This window comes from Carcharodon carcharias, chromosome 13 (genome assembly GCF_017639515.1).
Source record: "Carcharodon carcharias isolate sCarCar2 chromosome 13, sCarCar2.pri, whole genome shotgun sequence".
NCBI classification, from domain to species: Eukaryota; Metazoa; Chordata; class Chondrichthyes; order Lamniformes; family Lamnidae; genus Carcharodon; species Carcharodon carcharias.
Genome location: NC_054479.1, coordinates 137,947,774 through 137,971,594, shown reverse-complemented (window position 1 = coordinate 137,971,594; position 23,821 = coordinate 137,947,774). Strand labels below are relative to the sequence as shown.

Genomic DNA, 23,821 nt, shown 5'->3' with positions numbered 1-23,821 from the left:
TGTTTACCTTTCAAAACAGCAAGAATCAACGCTGCAGAGAACAGAATCCATGAGAAAACCATCAAACCTTGAGCAGTCAACTAAGAGGCCAAGGTAATCAACAGAAATACCATGAAAGTGGGAGAAGGGATCTCCTTAACTTGTTCCAACTTCAAGTTCACTTAAGAACCAACCTCTTGGAAATTAAACTACAAGAAGGTTCACAGCTTACTGAGAAATCTCTGCTTAGAAGAATTTCATTTCAACCAAAAGTTTCAAATCCTCTAACATACAACAGGTCTTTCACGACAGAGACTAAGATAGTTGCACTGTATTGTTTCTTCATCCTTCATCTGCATCTAATTTTTGGGTGAGTGATAGTTTGTGTGAGGCGAGCAAGTCAGACTTCGCGTTTGAACCTTCGGGGTAAGTGTGGGATAAAAGTAACCTTTTTTATTTTAAAACTCAAAAAAGTGTGCTGCTGCAATTATTTAAATTGGGACAAACACTGAGGGCAAGAAAGTACACACAGTTCACATCCAAAACCTTTTAATCACCGAGAAAAAGAAAACACAAATCTCTCTGTGACACTATATTATCTTGCTTAGCCTATGCAATGCCACAGATGATTAACTAGCATACCTAAAAATATACAAAGCAGATTTTCTCTTTAAAAGGAAAACGCTACAAGGACCTCTGTTCCAACTGCCTTTGATACTAGACACAATTTTAGGTTAGATAATAGAGCACCTGGAGATCTCCTATCTTAATTTTCAACTGCCAAATGAGGAAAATCACCAAACTCTGGACTAGTGTTAGTATCTACCTATGCTCGTACTCCAGTCCTGGTCAAGAATAATGTGGAAAAACCATTCAGTAACTGATGTATTTGTCCATTTTCCTTTAAAAAATTCTTGATTTTTAGTACTGCTTTCTTCGAATGGTCAGAGAAGGGGCTAAGCTAATATAAATCCCATGGGATTTATATGGCACAGTACATTAGCAGAATCAATATACAAGGTTCAGATTGATTACGGATCTAGACAAATTTCCTTTGAAAAATTGCTACATTGCAATGTAATTTTAAGTTTGAATGATTTATGTGCTAAGTAATTTGCAGAATCTACCTGTAGTTTATGACAATCTCAAGTTGTTCATAGAATCTGAAGAGAACTGGTAATCAAAATCCATTAACTGCTGATGAGCTTTCAATTAGGTCCAACTGAATCTCCAGTTACATTAAATAATTTTTATGCCTCTAGTTATTGCAATGCCCATGATCCCAAATGTTTAGAACAATGCAGGCAGTAAGATAACACAGACCACAGAATGCAGCAGCATTCTATTTGAAGGAAAAGCATTAAAAAAAAACACAGGAAAGGCATATCATTTAAATAAAAGCAAAATACTGTGGATGTTGGAAAACATTAACAGGTCCAGCAGCATCTGTGAAGCGAGATATAGAGTTAACGTTTTGAGTCCATTATGTCTCTTCTTCCGAACCGGAGAGAGGTAGGTCTCTCTAGTTCCAAAGAGTCAGCTTGGACTTGAAACGTTAACTCTGTTTCACGCTCCACAGAAGTTGCTGGACCTGTTGAGCTTTTCCAGCATCTTCTGTTTTTATTTAAGGCATATCATATTTATAGCTACTGTGCCACTTACCTATTTTTCAGCATAAATACACGAGTTACTGCTACAATGCAGTAACTATATAATTATATATAATATTCAGCAGCAGACTTAATTGAATGAATATCTTCTATAGATTAGCTCTTTTACGCTTTCCCAGACTTTGAATATATACCTGTAGGTGGGTCTAGCTTGCAGCTGTTTTCTTGGCACCATCCCACTGGTCGGAGTCTACAGTCCAGATAAAACAACCACTGGTCATGTTTGTCAATATCATTCAATCCTTCATAACGTAAGCACAATCTCCCACCAACATTCTCAACCACGCGGACTATCCAGTATTGAAACGGGTTTTTAGAATCCTGAAGTTCAATCAGAGATTTGGGGGTAATAAGGTCCACAGTGTTCTTTCCTCTTAATGGCTGTTTGAAATGAAAGAAAAAAAATCTACATTATAAAAAAAAGTTAGATCTTTTTAAATTATGCTCCAAATAGAAAAATACAAGATTTTGCATGCATTTACATACAATTATCTCTCATTTTAAATTGTATTCTGCATATTGATTATTTCATACTTTAGCATCATGAGCTTACACTAACAGTAAGTTGAGAATGCTGAAAATTAAGTGTATGTTCTTTTTCTGCAACATGGTTAGCTTAAATACAACATTTAAAAATACACAAATACTCTAGGTCTATTTTATGACCATTTTTTAGATGCCTACCCCTTCCAGAAGGTTTGCAGGAGCTGTCCTTGCACCAGTCAAATCCTGAATCAGAAACTCTGTCCAGTCTCCATGTTTCTCACAAATTGCTGCAAGAAAAGGAAAGAAAATTCTGGTGAACCAATCACAGATTCATTCTCCTTCTTAGGCTGACCTTATTGGGTATTCGTGCCTGTTAGCATACTGTGAACATTTATTATGCACGTGATAACAAATTGTTTCAAGTAACTGGAATAAATATCCAGGTTTCACAGCATTTTGGTTAACAGATCAAAATAGCATAATTCATTTCAATACAATTAATCACACAAACTCAAGTACAGTAATTACATAGTAGATGACAAAATACCCTCTACCACAATATTAACACAATCAATTCATGGTTAAATAATGACAAGGTACTCCATGTATTCTATTAAAGATATTAAGGACTAGGACCTCAATGTCCCAGATTTGAACTAAGTGCAGTAGCAGGCGGGAAAAAGGAAGTTTTACTCGCTGGCTGCAATGGCGACTTTTCACGCTGTATCGTCCCAATCTCATTAATCATGCATAACCAGGAAACACGCCAAATCACTGGCAGTGTGGCCTCATTCACCTGCCCTGCTGTCACATCAGGCCTTCAGTAAACCGGGCACCATATTTAAAGGCCACCCCTGCAAAGAGCTAGCACTCTAAGGGATAGGAAGCTGCTGCAAAGTCATAGCTGCCAAATGAAGGAAACATGCTGCCCCCAGATTTAGCGATGCCTCTTTTGAGCATCCACTGGATGCAGTGTTGCCCTCTAAACCCGGTCTGGATGAAGGCCAGCAATCAAGTTGACAAATCCAGCATGGTTGGCAGTGGCAGCGGTGGTCAGCACCAACAACCTGAAAAACAGGACAGCTACCCAGTGCCGAAAAAGGATGAATGGTCTCATCTGTTCCACCAGGGTAAGTCACTCTTCTCATCACTCTCAACTTACACACTCAAGCCCATCACACAACCAAAGCGAACTCACACCTCAAGGGACAACACCACTAACTCTCAAGTACACCCTCATATCTCCATCAGGTTCATATTCTCTGGAGCTCATGTCCTCATCACGTCCATGGCTCCGCTCACCACACAAACATTCCACATAGTGCCATGTGTCCTGCGCACACACTCTCCATCTGTTTTCATGCAGGAGAAGCTGGCTCACAGCAGCAGGGAGAGGTCCCAGACCGAGGGTGGAGTGGCCCACATTAGGCCCCTCACTCACTTTGAGGGGCGTGCCATTGCGCTGACTGGTGAGGATGTGGACCCTGTTTACAGCAATGGTGAGGTTGGCGGCGAATACCCACATGAGGATCTTGCACCACATCATCCCTCTATCAACGCAAATGTAAGTGCTCTCTCTCCTGCTTTTGACTCTAATCATCTCTACTTTGCCAAGCTGACACCCTCAGCCCCAACCAGTCCCTCAGCTCCATCCAGGTCCTCACCTTGAGCCAAAAGAACACCACCTCCATTGAAGAGCTGAAAATAAGCAGCCTGGAAAACCCGTCACAATGCTTACCCACACCCTCCACCAGCGGAGAGATACACACCTCAGTGGGACCTAGATCTAGAGCAGGCTCGGATTCACAATCTGGTGTTCACTGCACAGACACATGTCTGCAGTGGGAGGAGGCAAGTTCAGCTGATCTCCCCGGCACTCTGAGGACTGCTGGGGAAGAGGCATCTGTGGGGTCCAAGTCAGATAACAAGCCTCTGGATTTGGCCCTCCAACTCATCCTGGGAATTCAGCAGAAGGCAGGGGGACATCACGCAGAGCTGTTGGAAGCCCTCAATAGAGTGGCATGTGAATCAGAGGAGTGCATCTTCCTGCTCTCTGATGAAGTGGTGTCCACATGTATGTGTATTGAGGTCTCCATGGAGACCCTGGTCCAGCAGATGCAAGCAGACCTGAGCTCCATTGTGGTAGCCATGGGTGAGTTCCTGCAGTGGCAACATGAGAGAAAAATGGGGCACCTCGCTGTCCCTCCAGGTGCTGCTCGCCCTCAAGGAGTCAGGCCAGGGTCCTTGAGCATCCAAAGGGAGGAGGGAGCGGCAGTTGGATACCCCTGGGTCATCCACTCAAGAATCTCAAAGGCTGTCCTCTAATTCCCCTTTGCCTGTGACGCCCTCAACCTCATGCTTTGTCATTGCAGAGGGAGTAGCTGGCCCACAGGAGGACAGCCAAAGCAAGCTGGGACCCTCAAAGCCTCGGCTCTCCAGAGGACGCAGACAATAGGGCCAAGCATTGCACACACTGCCTCATCCCCTGCTGCATATGTTAGGGCAGCACCTGGAAGTGTTAGGTCTAGAAAGGTTAAGAATTTCTGATTTCAAGTGATTGCACAGGTGAGTACATTTTGTCACTTTATCATCTTAAATTATACTCACTTTCACTGAATAATGTGTAATGGTGTCTTTCAGTTTCATTTATAGGCTTCGCAACTCCTCCCCCTGCATCCCCCCAACTAGCATTCAGATACATGCAGCCGGCCCACGAATGATTCTGGAGGGAGAAGTGTGTGTGGGGCAAGACCTTTCGGAGCCTCATGCAAGCACTCTCCCATGCACATAGATCCTTCCTCCATCACACTCACCTCAATATCCTGAGCATTTTCAATGCTGCCTGCTGGGGTTCACTTTCAGTTCTTCATCTGAAGTTAACCTGCATCTCTGCCCACCCACTGATCACATTTCCATGCAGCACCTGTTCCCGCCCAACACGAGGCTCCTTTCACTTTCAATTTTACAAAATGGTACTGGTAAATTTTGTTTTCAGCTCCCCTGTCCTTTCCCTTCCACCAGTCACCCACTGCCTTCTCCCATCACTTTCGACACCCCCAACATCACCTTCCACTCCCCACCATCACCTACCAGCCTCAACCCTTTTCTTTCTGGGATATCCAGGTGAACGAGCACGTCTTCTACCTCCCCCTGAATCCCACCCCCATCCACATTGACCTCCTTGACCACCTCCTTCGCACCCCCAGGGTTCATGTCTGCCTCCAAGTCCCCACCAAGCACCCTCGCCGTCCTTTCTGCTCCCGTCGCACCCTTACCCTCCCATGGTGCCGTCTCTCATTCTCACCATTCCCTCCTATCATACCCACCCTCGTTTTGCTCTCTAGGAGGCAGTCATCGACTCCACAAATCCCTCCCTTGCACGTTCCCTCCCTCCGCACTTCACTCTGCCCCCTAACTCCTTCCTCCTCCTGGCCTGGACTCCTTCGCTTACACTTAGCTCCCGAGTTGCCGTATTCTCCCCATCACACCCTCCTCCCTCCCAACTTTTGATGATATGCAGATGTATTAAAATGAAATTCCCGACATGCGGCCACAAGAAATGTGGCTCGCCACTGATGAGTGGAGCGGTCAATTGCAAACTGGTTTCACAACGGCGTGAAACCAATTTTTGGCCATCCTGTCATATTGTCAACTCATGTGCACCATGAAGCCCGACGCCAATGGGCACCGAAAATTGCATCCCATGTAGCGAACAGTCCTAGCCCTCTGGCCAAAAATTAATAAGTCAGTCATTTAATCACCAACCAAAATGTTGGTCCTTGGCAAAATACTTTATAGGGCATTAAAAGTTCAGGCTGTCTGTAATAGATCTTTAACCTACACAATGTATGCATTCATAAACTGTCATTTTAGAAATAAAGTTTTGTCAGCTGCTCTTAAACAGAAACAAAATTAGTTTCAATTTTTCAGAACACGGCCCCCATTCCAAACACAGCCACTAATTTCCTCAAGAATCCAGTGCAATGACAAGTTAAACAGCCAATGAGCACTCTACCTACAGATGAAGTTAAATAGAGAGATAAGTACTTAAGTTAACTCTCCATCAAATTATATTTAACATTTTAAAAAAAAGAGGGTGGAATAAAATAATAGAAAGCTTATTACAGCAAAAAAAAAAATCTAATTACATTATTGTAACCAAGAAGTACTAGCGGTATCTCATCACATTTTGCCAACATATTGGTTTTCCTATTAACTTATTCTGCAATATTACACGTTGAAACAAAACAAAAAGGTATTTCTTCATTTTGTCCTTCACTTTTGTACTGAACCTAAATATAAAAGAAGTTGGAGAAAATCTACAGATTATTTCAAAAATAATTTTAAAAACACATTTGCCCTTATAACTTGGGAAAAACATACATTTCTGATTGACAATAAGCTGCTTACACAGTAGAGTGTTGATGAAATGCTATTGAATGTCACCAGTAGGGGAAAAATAATTCACAGCAGGAGGCTATTTGGAAGGGAAGATAATATGGTCTTGTCTGAAATATTTTAAAAGGCCAGTGGCCTCTGAACATCTGTAAACTGAGTAAGTGATTCAGAGAGATGTAAGACAGAATGTATAGACTTTCATACATGTGCAGACCTATATAAATGCAAGTTCTTTTATCCAAGCATGAGTTTAATAAATTAGTTTGTTGGTACTACAAACTTGAAGCTGTATGGAAAACAAGACTGTACTGTACAAGGATTACTAATCCACTACTTTATTACTCTCTTTATCTTTGTCCCAGGACTGATTGACAGGTTTGCCTTAACCATCCACAGCCATGGTCAGCACTGCATTACTAGCTATATAGAAGTTGAGGCATGAATACAAATACATGCTATTGAGTAGAAATCAATAAATCAGATATCCTCCTTGTTCATCCATATTTCTCTGCACAACAGGAGAAATGAAAACAGGTTATTCTCTTAATAATTGACTTTGTTCTTATGAAGCAATTTCTATCTGAGTACCGTTTTAAATGTATAATACTGTACAATTGCAAATGGAATTTGTATTACGACCTGTTCTTCATCACTAGCAAAAGGCGATGAGATTACTCATGATGAGGTTTCTCTGGTAGTCCAGAGAAGTTGACACTGGCAAAAATGAGATCTTATCAAATATCTAGTCCATCTCATATTGCAGCAAAAAAAAAATCAAAGCACTAAGTGACTAAAATGTTTTTAGCAGGCTGGATTTTCAATTCAACTAGCATCCTTTTTTGATCAGGATCCTAGAATTCTGAATCTGCAAGTCAGGGAGCCGGGGTTGACATCTACAGAGCATCCACTCATCCCTGTCAAGTCACACCAAATTGTCTAGCAATGCGAGGGTAATATATGAGATACTACACACTTAAGAAAACTGCAGGAAAGGGTCAGGAAGGGGAGCAGCCAGCTTAGTCTGGCTTCTCTGAGATTATTAACTTTTACCTGCATTGCAGAGAAGTCCTAAGGTTCAAGGAGGTAGCCAGCCTAACACATAGTCCATATTACACTCTTGGCAGGTCTCTAGCCCTGGCCCCAGACAGATCTAACATTCTGATCCATATCTCCATCACAAAAATATGCAGGTCCCACTCAGACTTCCTAAAGTACACCACATTTATCATCATTGTCACCTTGGTTGCTTATGTACTGCCATTACTCTCTTCGGCAGCAACGTGTTTCACATCATGCCACTACACCAAGTCTGTTTCCTCCAAGACCCACCCATCAAACCTCCAGGCTCCCTTCATGGCCAATCTAGGGCGCAACTTTTATCCGATCTATTTCCCAACCTCATTCCCATATGTATCTGAGGCATTACAAGGTTCGTTACACAGTATGGATGCATGCATGAACTTATGTAAATTAGATAACCTCATAGTTTGTGACGGGCTCAGTGTCAATACCTGATGGCAAACTCTCAGTTCCATCTGTAGAATGGTTGTCAGAATTTAACCTTTAAATTTATTTGCAAATAGTTACAGAAAGGTTAGGACAGAGCATATTAAGTAGAAGTAAAGTCATGAAACTAAGTTTGTTCCAGCATCACAGAAGCCTGAACTTTGTAAGTCCTTGCCACTGACAAAGGGCTAGAAAGGGCTCAGGTTTGAAGGCGGGGGAAGGGGGTATGGTGGGGGCGGGGGGTGCTTGTGAAATACAGTGTTGCCTTCCCAGCCAACCCCATCTGCCATTTTACGGTGGGTGGGGAGGCATAAGGCAGCCCACCCAACCTTGAGCCTATAAGTCCTTCAAGTGGCTACTTAATGGCCACTAAATTAACTCATTCCACCTTCACTGCTATTTTACCCATGACAGAGGGAAGCCCACACCAGATGAGTAACCTGACAGCTTTTACTGCAAAAGTTGGTGCCGGATAAGGGGGAACCTCCTTTGGGGGTCCCTGTGCCCATCAGAGACACACCTCTCCCTCAAAGTTACACCCCCTCTTTAATCCTCCTACTTGCCCGCCTCTCAAACCCAGCCCTCCACCAACCCCCTCGCTGGGGTCTGCTAACTATGCCCTGCTGATACCCTAGATATACCTTGAAGTCTGGCTCCATAACGTCCTCTTGTTCGGGGACTGCTTGTATTCGCAGTGGCCATAACTTGCACCTGGCGCTGCTGGGACTATAGAGCTGCCGGTCAGTCAATCAGGTTGGTTGGCAGATCTCTAATGCAGAACTTCCTCCCTGGATGGGGGCAGAAGTCTCGCCCTTAGGCAATTAATGCTGCTTCCAGCATAAAATGGCTGTGGGGAAACTGGTTTTTTGATGGGCTGGCTCCCTACCGACTTTTTAGTCAGTGGGGAAAATGGCGCCCGTAAAATCCAGCCCATAGACTTTGAAGACATAGGGTATGAATTAAAATTTACCACAAACGGACTGGCCCAAGAATCCTGAAATTTCCTAGAGCTGCCAGCAGTAACGATTAAACTTTTTCATTTATTCTTCTCAAATCCTATGGACCATTCTGAAGCAGACAGAAGAAGCAAGTGACACATTAGCAAAGGTATGATAATGTTCCTTTATAGTTCTTGCAATTTTCCACAGAGTGGTTCCAGATGACAAGTACTGGTTTCATCTCAGCTGTGGAAAGCACCTAGCAAATGTTTGGTACTTCCCCAAGACCTGAAACTTTTGGATAATAAGAAATGAACGGACTTGAACTTCAATGTTACTATTTTAACTAGCATATGGACTGTAAGTCAACCTTGTTTTTCAGCGCCAAAATACACGTTTAGGCCTATATTTAGCATATAAGTTGACCACCCATTTTTCAGCTAATAAATCTCCGTACAGGGCTTAGGAGTTGGCATCAATTTTTCAACTCAGAAATATATGTTTATGGTATACTCGCCATATAAGTTGGTGCACAGGATCAAGCAGGCCATGCACCATGATGTGTGGCAGTTTAAGACTCATTCACATAGTTTAAGACTCGTTCACACAGAGCAGACTGCACATGGCCACCGACGAATAGAAATGGGTCTTCCTGCACCAAACTGGCGGTTCACATTTTATACGCAGCATAAAAGTCGACCCTCATTTTTGGAAGGATTTTTCGAATCTTTAAAGGTCAACCTTTATGCCGCCATCTACAGTAAGTAATTTAAAATATTGTAAATCAGACAATGTCCCAAAATTAAAATGTAAAATGTTAAAAATATTAAAGGAAACTCAACTTTCAATATTCATATCAAATAATCTTCACAATGACATAGATTTTTAACATAAGCTTGTTAAATGGAATCCAACTAAATTAACTAAAGTTAAATAATAAGACAATACTTCCACTATACTTCCACTATGTTCTAGTTAAGTGCTACTGGCCCACTTCCATCTATCTTGATTTACTCAGTGAAGCTTAACATAGTCATTTAAATATACTGACATATTGAAACTGATTCATATTCAACTGGTGACTCGTTAGCAAATGCCCTTACTGGAATATTAAAAGAAATGATATTTTTAAAGCACTAATTGCCTTCTTATGAATTTATTAATATAATTAACAGAAATTAGCAATTTAATAACCTTTAGTTAATATAGATATCCATGTGCATCTGTAGACCATATGTTAGTCACAAAAGGCTATTCAGGCTCAATCTATAAATTAAAGGTAGGAGTCAATTGGAACTCCTTCTAGAAGACCTGTGGCAAACACGACAACGTATATCCTCCAGAGGAGGTCGGCCAGACTAATATGCAAAATGAGCACATGCGCTTATCCAGGGAGCACAAGAATAGTGCCAAATGACCCACCTAGCAAGATAAGATGGCTCCTTTGCATTCTTGCCCAGTTACCCCAATCCATCCACATGGACACGAACAAAGAATGCTCAAATTCTAAGATATATAACATGTGCATACGACTATATCAAAACATTAATGGCATCAAATGTGGTCCTGCAAATAGGAAAACATTTTACTCCATCAATGCATAAAATTTTGGGAAAAATATTCAATGAAACATATTTGTGATAAATTAACTGAGGTGAAAAGACATTTCTGGCATTCAAACACAAACACTGAGCTACCATTGTAAATACAAAGGCATTAACAAGGTCAGTTAACATGAGATATACAAAGATTTTACGACATTTTGTGTCCAAATTCCACAAAGGAGAAAGTTCTATATGCTATAATTTCTCCAAATGCATTATTTCTGCTGCTATCTCCTGATGCATAGCGCCATCTGTCACATGCACAAGAGAGGAAGATGATAGTCTGGACAGGAGCAAATTTTCGGCTCCAGTATTTTCTGATGAGGAAATCACAGGTATTTAAATGAAATGTGTCTAGAATGATTACTTGACAGAAAGAAAATATTAGCTACTAATATACTGTTGACAAATTTTCAAATTTATTCAAAGCAAGTTGACAGTTAGAATCTTGTTGCACAAAAAAAGAGACTCAAATCAACAAAACCAAATCAAGAAGATTCCAATTTCCATTGTACATCCACTCAAATATTTCCACTAACTCTGCACAATTTACTGTCAATAAAGAAAGTAGCAACTTTGAGAGGGTAAGGGTGGTAACTTCAGAGGGGAATACATCACTTGCATTGGAAAAGGCAGCTGCAGTTAGCTTGGAAGCTGAAGCTATATCCTCCAGAGGAAGTTGGCCAGATTATTATGCAAAATGAGAACATGCACTAATCCAGAGAGTGCAAGAATAGTACCAAATGACACCTGGCAAGGTAAGGTGGCTCCTTACTTGTCCAGTTACCGCAACCCATTCATACGGACATGAACAAACACCACAATGCAGTGGAACAACACTACAGAACACAATGTAACGTCCCCAAAATTACCATAATCAGACAGGATATTAGTTTAACTATTTCTTCTCAATTTCATTTTAGTAAATCGTTTTTACCAATCAGGCTGTTCATAATTTAGGGAAGCATCTGAATGAATACAAAATATGGCATAGATTCCAACAGGGATAAAATACTCAAAGGCAGGAATATCAAAACCAAACTGAATTGAACAACCTTATATAAAGCATTCATGGTCACATAATCTTACAAAAGGGCTGCAACTATCATTATTGGGAGGTGCAGAGGAATAAAGGTACAATTTATATCTGGTGGACAGAAAGCACTGCAGTGTACTTGGTTCAAAATGCCCAGACCTTGTGTTACCAAATGGATTAATTATTCATTTTAGTGCTGCAGAAATAATACTGCACAGTGCAACAGGGAGCCTTTAAGTTCTCTTAGGAACATTTGCTAAGCTTTTCACTCATTCCCTCACAAAGCTTGTATAAGCACTATTAACTATTTTTATTTCCCCAACTTATTATTTCATTTATAAAACATATCCAACTTTTACCATACTTTGAGGCTGGCAGGACAAGTTGAAAAAAAGCTGCTAAAAAAGCATATGGGATACTTGGCTTCATACATAGAGACAGAGTACAAAAGCAAGGAAGTTACACTAAAGTGTTATAAATCAATGGGCAGGCCCCAGCTACAGTGTTGTGCCCAATTCTGGACACCACACATTAGGGTACCAAAGCCTTGGAGAGGTTGCAGAGGAGATTTACCAGAGTAATTTTAGGGATGAGGGACTTCAGTTATGTAAAGACTAAAAAAGTGGGATTTTTCTTAGAGCTGAGACGGTTAAGGGAAGAGTTTTAGGAAGATTTAAAGAGATGTTCAAAATCATGACGGGGTTTCATAGAAGAAGAAATTGTTTCCACTACTGAGAGAGTCAATAACCAGAGGACACATATTTAAAATAATAGACAAGTGAACCACAGGACTTTGCTTTTATTCAAAATAATCTGGAATGCACTGTCTGAAAAAGGATGGTGGAAGTACATTCAATCACAATTTTCAAAAGGGAATTGGATAAATATTTGAAAGGAAAAATATGTACGATGATGAAAGTGTTGGGCAGTGGGACTGATTGCATTGCTCTTTCAATGTACCACAACAGGGATGATGGGTCAAATGGCCTCCTTCTGTGCAGTAAGATATCATGAAACTTTTGTTAGGCTCGTCCCTCTGTTATTTGTTTAACAGTAAGAGTGACATTGGTATTTTTTGTTTTGTTTTGTGGTAATAGGGTAAAGAAAAGTGGAATCAGTATAATACTCTGAATTAAGGGGAAGTCTTTTACTCCCATTTTTGTCAAAAAAAAGCTTTTTAACATTCATTCCCAATAATGGCCCTAAGTGCTTTCAAATTAGCATAAATTTTACAGAAACCTTTTACAAATATTATGAAATAGTAAACGTAAAAGATCATTTTCCCAAACAAAAAGGTTCAATTGGGGTTAAGTATTATCATCTTTAAAGTTCCAGTTTATAGACAAGTTTATACAATATATTACAGCCCTGAACATAACTCAATATTTCTTCAATATTACAAGTTAGGAAACATTGAGACAGGTCATCAGAAGTACTGTTATTTTTCAATGCTTTTTCCCATAAAAACTAATCAATATTTCATAATCTCAAGAGTTCCTTATACACACTAAAAGGTTTATGATAGAGAAAGCTCTTTCCTACGGATGCAGTGTAGATTTTGTCATGATAACTTGCAAATCAAAGTAATATTTTCCTAAAGTAACAGAAGTAGCTTCTAACCCACAAGGACACTTAATGAATACCGTATAGTTGACTGATAGAAAAAAAATATAGCCTTCAGTTTGTAAAGGCTCGTCTTGTCTACTGCTGTGGTAACAGCGGTCACAGATTCTTAATAAGCAAAAGTGCCCAGGTTTTTGGTTTAAGATATCACTGGGTTTTATTTTCAAATATATATTCGATTTCTTTTGAAAGTTACTAATGGATCTGTTTCTATCTCCCTTTCAGGCAATGTGTTACAAATTGTAACGTCTCACTGCATATATAAAAAAATAATCCTCAGCAGGGCATTTTCTAAATAAGTCTGCAATCTGCAGTTTGATAAACTTAAACTCACTCTTTCAAAGCAGTATTACACATTTTGATGTCTTCACTTTATATTTCATTACACTGTGGTCACAGATCACGGTATGGGTTTGTCCAATAAAATTTTAATAAAGTAACAATGATTACTTATTGAAAAAAATCTATTACAGTTCAAGCATATTAAGACATAGCAAGATTCACTGTTAACATGATTGAATTTACACAAATGCAGTTGTTCATTACATAATGATAGGAAGAGATTAGGTCCAATGTCCAAAGTAAACATTTGCCTGGGACAAAGCTCTAAAATGAAAGGCCTATCAAGTAGGTGAGGAAAAGGCAAAACACAGATCTTGAAAATGCTGGCTGAAACATTCAATGAACAACTAGTTGTGAAGGATGATATATAAAGCTTTGCATCTTCTGCCTATTCATTCCAGATGAATGACATACAGCAGGGTATTCAACAGAGATTTGCCATTCAATAACAGAAGTAGCAAGCATTTTAAATGGTAGCTCAGCAATCAGGCACAGATTAGCCTACAAAGCTTCACAATCCCAGTAATTAGGTCCCTTGTCGTTGAATATCTTTGCCACAGTGTGCTGATTGCACCAATGAAGTTCTATTAAAAATAAATCCATTACAGAAATGCTGTTGTGGAAGCATAAGTGACAGATCAAAATGGGACATAATCTTAATTTAAATTTTTACCATTCCGGACAACCAACCATTTTGTAGACAAATAATGTGCTAATGAAATGCTTGGTGCAGCTGAAAGATTGCAACCAGCATAACACTGATCTGTTAGCTAAAATGAGAAGAAAAAATAGATAATCACCTCAACAGAAATTTGGAGATTTTCACACATATGGTTCATTTCAGGAAGCAATATACTTATCAGTGAATTATAGCCCATTACAGCAAGTAGGAGCACAATGAATGACAATGAAGTGTCACACACAGCTGGTCCACTTTCTGCCTGCCAGACCCAGCTGGTATTTGGATAATGGGCAAACATTGCCACATGTTCAAAACCTTTTTACAACTTTCATTTTTCTTTACAAGTGAAAGTAATTAAGAGTAATTTACTCCAGGGAGGAACTTCAGCCACTTTCAACGCTTGTTGTTCTTATTATTCTTATTATAAGTACAAGTTACTATTGATTACAGACTTATCACCTATTGTGCCTTCAGTATTGCCAAATGTAGCACTAAGTGAGAAAAAGTAAAATATGTTTATTTACTTGCCAAAATAATTTTATGAATCAGAGACCAGCAATCACATCATGGAGACAAATGCACCTTAATTCCCATATACATGACACCAGAATACAAAAATTGTCATGTGCTTGTGGGAACCTTTCTGACCCGAGATGGGGCACTACTTGCTAATCATCCTTAAGGCAGGTGGACGTACAAATTACAGTCCCCATTAGAGATTAATAACCAAAATCCAAATATACTTATTATTAACGACTGTGTCCCACAGCATTGTTGCTGATCTGTTGACTCAGCTGAATTGAATGAATGTGATGTTATGCACAGTTAAACAACTTGCTGTCACAAAACCCCTGATTTCACATGGCATGTGGTGCAAAATTACATACATGTTTTTTTCAGAAAATAGCATTTTGGGATACAGTACTCAGTAATTTGAGAAGTGACATATGGCAAGTGTGGCGTGCTAGGGAAAAGCATGTGACTTTGGACCGACAAAGCTCTCACCACTCTTCTGTCATTTCTGGATCTGTTTTGGACTAATTAAATCGAGATTGATTGCTATGATCAACAACTTCATTATTATTGTAATATTACAAGTGAACTAGCTGGACCACGGTCTTCTCATTTAGCAATTCCTAAGTTCCCAAAGGCTCCTTGAGTAAAGTACTAAAGGGACTGCTGGTACCTATGGAATAATGTGGCACATAATAGGTAATACTTGATATATTGCTTGGAATTTATTTTTTTGTGAAAGAGTTGATGTTGTTACTTTATATTCTCCATCTACGAGCTCAGAGGGTGGTCTTTCAACATCCACATTAACTTCTGAGCAGCTTTCACTGAACAAAGATGAGGAACAGGAACCAGGGGCATGATTTTATGGTGCCCTTCTATAATTCAGCCCCAGGATTAGTTTTTCCCCTGCCCCAGCCTTGGCTTACCGCCTCTACGTAGCATTTCTACTGCTGCCCCCAGATCAGCTAAGCTCAAATTATGGATAGAAGCTGGGCCATTCTGATGCACATCAGCACTTCTACATTACGCCCATCTGACAGCATGTAAGTGGGACTTCTTGGTGAACATTCTTAGCAAACCTCAGCAATTTTACATTTTGCTTTTAGCAGGCCTGAGAAACCCTAGTTCCAGGTCTTACCATGACCCTTATATAATGCAAACGTTCCAATGACTCAATAGTATATCAAGTGCTTGATCCATAATGTTTTCTGGGTATGTAACATTATGCATTGTCATTGAAATTATTTTTATTGATTCAGCACTAACATCACAAAATCATCCAAAGGAGCCTCTAAAGGTTCCCATATTTTTCTAACAGTGTAACTGTGACACAATGAGCCGCTGAGACTTCCCCTAGCACAAGTAAGCCTCTTCACCAGCACTGCTGACTGGGCCACATGACAACACTGCCACATAATTTATCTCCTAGAGCCTTTAGGTGAGCACGCCAGAACAAGAGGTTTGTGAGTCCAAGTGACATGATTGGTGAACTTGCAAAAAATTGTTGCTAGGTAAGGCAATGTAGAGAGTGCTCAGATTTCCTTCATTAAGTTAATATTCAGTGTACTGCACCTGTGTACACACAGATCTATTCAAGCCTTCAAAACCTCCTTAGTTTTCAATTCATTTAAGAGAGATTAAGGAAACCCTTCATGCAGGTTTTAAAAATTGCCACTTTCAGTCAAAGATCAGCTACATAGTATTCTTATCAGAAACTACCCACTCTTGAAAACATATTTCTATAATTGACACAAATAATTTCTAGACTCACAAAACCAAAGTACATCTCTATCATTGCTGAGATAAATCTGCTGAATTTGCAACTCAGTTGAATAATGATCTGAGCTGTCATTTGGTCTCAAAATAGATTCAGCCACAATATCCCAAGTCCCTACTGTGTCAATCAATGATCTCGCTGCTTTTAGGTTTTCTGATCAGTGTCTGACAGCACCAAACAGTAGTTTTTATTGAACTTTTCCCAAAAAGGTCAGCTCCTATCCTTACCTGCTTACAATATTAGTGACATAGTCCAAGCTCTGACATCAGTTCATACTGATGTAATACATTTTTCTTTATCTGCATTGTTTGATGTTTAAAAATATGAGTGCATTTGGTTTGAAAAATAGGAGTGCGAAATTGGTCCTTGGGAACAACATAACATACAACAGATTTTATTTTCTATTGCACTCAATCGTTATCCCCCATTCTGCACTATAACCGAAAACTATTTTCAGCCCTAAACCACTTAAAAGAGACATTTCCAATAACATGAATGTCAAACTAGTATCAACTGTTATACTTGCATTTTATAAAGAAATTAAATTGTGATGTATTTTCTTCAATAAGTTATACAAAATCAAAACACCTTAATTCTAACAAGTGTGCACTTTCATCAGTAGTACTTAGTACTACTTAATACTTGAAGGGAAAAAATACAGGACTAATGGGGAAAGAACAGAGCAGTGAGATTAATTGAATAGCTCTCGTAAACAGTTGGCATAGGCACAATGGGCTAAATGGCCTCCTTCTTTACTGTATTGTGGGATCACAAATTCCTGACACAGAAAACAGGCCATTCAGCACCTGTCTTTGCTAGCCAAAAAGAGCTACCCAGCCTAATCCCACTTTACAGCTCTTCATCCACAGCCTTGTGGGTTACAGCACTTGTGCATATCCAACCGCTATTTTAAATGCGATGAGGGCTTCTATCTCTACCATTCTTTCAGGCAGTGAGTTCCAGGCATCCACTGTTGTGATATCACTTTCAGAGAGAATATGCTAATGACTAAGTAGCCAGGATGTAAACCATGTGCCCAGCAGACCCCTGTTCAGTGTAGCTTTCAGTTTAACTAGCAGCATGTGGTATACAAGGAATTGCAGTTGTATTTTCAGATGAATCTTTATAGTAAATCTGTCTGCTGAGCAATCCTGTACAACACCTTCAAATAAACCGAACCTACGTTTAGTTTACCAGTCCTGTGCAAGATTAGTAAGTTTGTATTAAACAAATAAAAATACAACATGATAGCAGTGGTGGGATATTCGCACATGCTACCATGTTGACTTAGGCTGTGAGCATGTATCTGCCACTTTTCTTTGTGAATATGTTGTTAGCAATAAAGGCTTCTAACTGTTTGACGTCATTCACACATGTCACATTGACAGTGTGGAAAACCTGCTCATTTTCTGGTTGAAGATCTTTCCACTCTGCATCTTCACTTTGTCTTGTGGCAAATCTAGTGTATGTGCTTGTGCTTATATGGGTCTCTGGCATACTCATTGCTGCCAGTTTGCTGCATATACTTTTTGTTTGGTTGCATCTTACCTCTGGTCACACTTCAGGAACCAGATTTCCGGCATACACGGGACCACTGCCCTTTTGCACATAACTAAAAAGATCTTGGACTGCAGGACAGCTTTGTGGGTGCAGAAGACAGCACTTCCTGCATGACTTCAAGAGATCTTTTTGAAAAGCTTCAATTGGCATTGCCACCAATACACAATGGCAGCAGTGTGGATGATCTACAAGATGCACTGCAGCAACTCACCAAGGTTCCTTCAACTACACCTTCCAAACACGTGACCTCTACCACCTAGAAGGGCAAGGACAACAGATGCATGGGAACACCATCAACTGCAAGGTCCCCCCCACAACCCCCCCAAGCCATACATCATCCTGATTTGTAACTATATTATCATTCCTTCACTGTCAGTGGATTAAAAGCCTGGAATGCCCTCCTTAACAGCACTGCGGGTATATCTACACCACATGGACTGCAGCAGTTCAAGAAGATGGCTCATCACCAGCTTCTCCAGGGCAATTAGGGATGGGCAATAAAATTCTGGTCTATCCAGAATCCTCAATCAGAAAGGAAATCTGCCCTAGTTCACATAGCATCACTAGGCGGGATGGAAATACAATATTTAAAAGGCAACATTATTTTTCAGCAGGATGGGAGAAACAGTAGCAACCCTTGCTTGGCAGCAGCTGGAAGGATACCCAGATTTTACGACTCATCTGTGGGTTGTTGCTGCCAGAAGGGACTATTTGTTGTTACTGAGAGCTGGAGGCTCCATAATGAAGGATAATACAGACTGTCCATGGGGCGTGGCAGAGATGGTCAGTACTGCTCCATTAATCATCACACAATAGAGGAAGAAATTCAATAACTTCACAAAGGATGGCCAAAGGAAGACAAGATTCTGGTGTCAATACACATCCTCTCCCACATACTGCTTTACTCATCTTCCTATACCTTCTATAATATCTTTCTCTCAACAGCTGGGCATCAGGAAACCTTATATTACAAAGGTTAGCTTCTCCAAACACTCTAACATGTTGTTTACTCAAAATCAGTCTTTCAACTCACATTGCAGACAAAGATTACTGCTGATCCTCAAGGGTGTTTCATTTATTAAAGGGACAAGGCATCTTCAATTCTCATCATAGCATGCATAACCTCACATAACGTCATATAGAGGCATGTCTCCATAACCCTCCAAAAAAACGTTGGTATATAACCAGTATCACTGAAGAAAAACTAGGAAGAATCAATACTGAATTTGCAAGAATTGGAAGCATTAGACATAATATAGGAATGTCTACAGGAGAAACCACAAAAAGGGATGAGGTTGGAGATGTGTTGCCAATAAGATTGCTAAAGGCTGGACACGGCTCATGATCTCTAGCTTCAGCCTCATGTGAGTATTGCAGTACCATTACACTCAGCTATTTCTTCAAGAGCGAGTGTCACATTGTGCACAGCTAAATCAGCTATTCAAATTTTTTCACATCATAAGAATGCCTTGGGGACGGGAGGTCACCCACTCCAATGACTTTGAGTATTTTCAGATTTACAGATGTTGCCACTGGCTCATTAACTTCATCATGGTATTGGATCTGTATAAGCACAAGCACAGTCACCCACTGAGGAGGAATTAATTGTACGGTCCGAAGGGATGTCACCATGTGACTTAAGTTTTATTTCTTGAAAATGCTGGGCTATCGTGTTTTCCTTACTCTAGCAGTAGATTGCTGACTCTACTGTTCCACTTCCCCTCCTCCTTGCTGTGGTGATATCCATGTTAAAATCTTCTTGGTTTATAAACCTTGATAAATGAGTGTCTACGTGTAGGAAGGAGATACATTTCGTGACTAAGGGCCTCCAACCCAGCCATCTCCATGATTTCCTCCTCTTTTTCTGATATCAAAATAAAGGTGTTCTCATTGAGAAACCCACATCTAAAGTGCAATGCAGCACATTGAACAGAGTTGAGTAAAAGTAGAAATCCTCACTCAATGCCTAAAGTATTATAAAAGTAGTTTAGGCAAAGAAACACCAATCTTCAGCATTACAAAGAAAACCTCCTTAATGTGATATCTACCAAATACCTTGCAGCAGCTTTTTCTGCCACTAATTATTTGAGATGGATTTGAGGGGACAATCGGGTGGAGGGGTTAATCACCCACCTTCCTTTAACGGGTGTTGTGAAGCAGGCTCCTAGCAGGCCTCAAGGCTGTTTTTTGGAAAACAAAGATGAAGGCTTTTGGTGCATCAGAGGCGATGTCATCCCGATTTCATCCCAATAAGGTTGGTAATTCAGGAGGAAAATCTAGATTTTTTTTTCTTTTCAGAGCATCACTGACTCAGTACTCAAGAGTAAAGGGAAGCAAAATTTATCTCATCATCTGCACTTGAATAAGTTATACAAACACTGAACAAATTTATGAAAATGTCTGCACCTCCCCCGCACCACCACCCCAACCACCCAAAACACAAATGGCCTAAAATTCTAATAGCAGAAGCATTGACATTTTGTGGGTGAAATTGGTATTAGGTGGAAGCACAAAGCAGGGAATGGGGAATGAGCTATCCATTTTGCACTCCACCAGTGTTCCTTTTCCATAGGCTTCAATAGAAAAAGTTAGGTAGGATGGGTTGTACAATTGGCAATCCCTCATTTTGCATTATCTCCCAATATCAAGTTCAGTATCTGTCTCAACACATAACTAGTTCTGTTTGGTCCCTCTTACGTTTTTTCATTAACTGCTTCCTTGTCTTTTCTGCTAAAGTAACTTCTCCATGATGCCTGAAGAAGGGCTGATCAAAAGAAAACAAAAAACCCAATCCTATTTTGATGTATGGCCTTACCATGACTGCAATACTCACCATGAAATACAGACTGCTCCAGCTAAGCATTCACTCTGGTATTCCAGTGCACAAATATAAAGTTGTGCTACAAATCCATCAACATAATCCTACAAATATTTATTCTGCTTCACAGCATCAAACAGAATAACTGAAGCAGCACCTTAAGGTTCTGCAAGTCAGCATCCATGCTGACATTTATGCGTGTGTTATACTAGGATAATCACGCCAAATTTACATAAGCAGTGACACAAATCTGGCACAGAAATTCTAGCTTTAAACAGCTGAATTAAACTCCTATTTAGATCCAACAGCTCTGCCAGGACTCAAAAGTAGGCAGCTCATTGTTGGAAAGTACTACTGTTCTAGTTTAATAGTTGGAGCAAGCAGAACACACCAGAAATCAATACATATCATAACATTTTTTTGAAAGTGCATCGCTCCAGTTCTTTTGGATTTTGGAGGAAAACTAAGCAAGTACTATTCTGGGGATACCACTGTTGCCTCTTGCCTGCATTAATTTTAGTGGTAGCACTCCTACCTGAGTCAGAAGATCATGGGCAAAATTTTCTGCCTGTCGGGCTGGTGGGCCCGATCCAATCTCCGGCGGGCAGGGAGCCGATCCCTGCTGGAGAAGCGGGCCCCGCCGCCATTTTAAGTGGGCGGGATGTCCGCCAGGAAGCGCTATGCGCTCCCTGTGCGGGTGGGGTGGGGGGGGGGGGGGAATTCCCCAAATACGAGAGTGACAATGTCACATGAGATGGGATATGTTAATAAATTTCACTGAAACTTTAATAAGCTTTTTTCAACCCTACATGAAACCTCATCCCGCTGGTGGATGAGGTTTCATGTTTTTTCAACCTTAAGGTTGGACGAGCAAGGCCTTTATTTGTTTTAATTATCCTGTCAATGGCCTCAATTGGCCATTGACAGGTTGGCGGGTGGACAGCTGATCTCACTGTGCCCCCAGCTTCCTGAAAATTTAAATGGAGCGGGATAACGTCGGGGGGAACCCCTGACGTCATCCCGCGTCATTTTGCCGTCGGCGAGCGGGCCCCGCCCCCTGCTCACAGACGGCAAAATCCAGCCCCGTGGGTTCAGGCCCCACTCCAGACTTGATTGCAAAATCTAGACTGGCACTGCACTGCATTACAGAGGGAATGCCACATTGTCAAATATGTCATTTGGATGAGATGTTAAATAAATGGCCCCCCAATTGCCTGCTCAGCTGAGTGTAAAATATTCCATCATACTATTTACTGAAGATCAGGGTAGCTCTCAAAGTTCTGGCTAATATTTATCCCTAAACCAGCACCACCAAAACAGACTAACTAGTCATTCACCTGATTGCTACTTGTGGGGCCTTACTATGTGCAAATTGGTCACTGAAGATTTGTAACAGAATTACTGTAATTTCCTCTCTTAGTTCCCTAAGAATCTTCAGCTGCTTCTTATACTGCCCGTGATTTATTTATTGTAGTTGCCAACTGCAGTGCAAAATTATATTAAGAGTAATGTGAACAGTGTCACGACTTACCTTTGCAACACCCTCTAGTTCCCTTTCTAGGTCAAGGAAGTTATTTGTCCTCTCCTTTGTTAAAAACAAGGCAAAAAAATATATTCAGCACTTTTGCAGCATCAGTTGTCATGCCCTTGCTCAATCTTACTTTCTCACTCCATCCTCCATCTTTTCTATTTCTCAATGTAACTTCTCGTCCATAATGAATTTGAAATTTTTCTTTGCCAGTAAATATCTTTTTAACCCTTTGAGTTGCTTGGTAGTCGCATTTCTCTAAACAATAGTGTCCTAGTTGCTGGACTAGTCATCAAGAGACACAGGTTAATGCTCTGGGGACCAGGGTTTGAATCCACCATGGCTGAAGGTGGAATTTGAATTCAATAAAAATCTGGAATTAAAAGTCTAATGGTGACCATGAAACAATTGTCGATTGTTGGAAAAACCCATCTGGTTCATTTATGCCCTTTAGAGAAGGAAATCTGCCATCCTTACCTGGTCTGGCCTACAACATGTGACTCCAGACCCACAGCAATGTGGTTAACTCTTCAATGCCCTCTGAAATGGCCTAGAAAGCCATCAGTTGTTTCAAACCATTACAAAGTCTCAAAAAAAGGGATGAAACTGGGCGGGCCACCCGGCATTGACCTAGACACCAGAAAAAAACGGCAAACTCTTGTTGACCCTACTAAGTTCTCCTAACAACTGGGGCTAGGGCCAAAATTGAGAGAGCTGTCTCACAGGATAGCCAAACAACACCCTGACCTTCATCCTCACATCATATCTTATAGATAACGTCCCACATACCACCATCACCATCCCTGGGTATGTTCTGTTCCACCAGCAGGACAGACCCTGCAGGGGTGGCGGCACAGTAGTATACAGTCGGGAGGGAGTTGCCCTGGGCATCCTCAACATTGACTCAGTCTCTCTGAACATCTGAAGTATCATGGCATCAGGTCAAACATGGGCAAGGAAACCTCCTGCTGATTGCCATGTATCGCCCTCCCTCAGCTGATGAATCAGTACTCCTTCATGTTGAACACCACTTGGAGGAAGCACTGAGAGGTGGCAAGGGCGCAGAATGTACTCTGGGTGGGGGACTTCAATGTCCATCGTCAAGAGTGACTCAGTAGCACCACTACTGACCGAGCTGGCAGAGTCCTAAAGGGCATAGCTACTAGACTGGATCTGTGGCAGGTGGTGAGGGAACCAAGAGGAAAAACATATTTGACCTCATCCTCACCAACCTGCCTACCGTAGATGCATCATTCCATGACAGTATCAGTAGGAGTGACCACCGCACAGTCGTTGTGGAGACCAAGTCCCACCTTCACACTGAGGATACCCTCCATGTTGTGTGACACGACCACCAT

The 23,821-nt window shown here is 40.8% G+C and overlaps 1 protein-coding gene across 5 annotated transcripts in view; it reads right to left on the bottom strand.

The window, feature by feature from the left end:
* sfmbt2 (Scm like with four mbt domains 2) overlaps window positions 1–23,821 on the bottom strand; it is a 197,079-nt gene that overhangs the window by 124,317 nt on the left and 48,941 nt on the right. For all 5 annotated transcript variants that reach the window (XM_041202509.1, XM_041202513.1, XM_041202510.1 and 2 more), the window contains 2 exons: window positions 2,334–2,422; window positions 1,784–2,030 (listed from right to left, as the gene is read on the bottom strand). In XM_041202509.1, coding sequence (XP_041058443.1) covers window positions 1,784–2,030; window positions 2,334–2,422 — 336 coding nt within the window. The remainder of the gene's footprint in view (window positions 1–1,783; window positions 2,031–2,333; window positions 2,423–23,821) is intronic.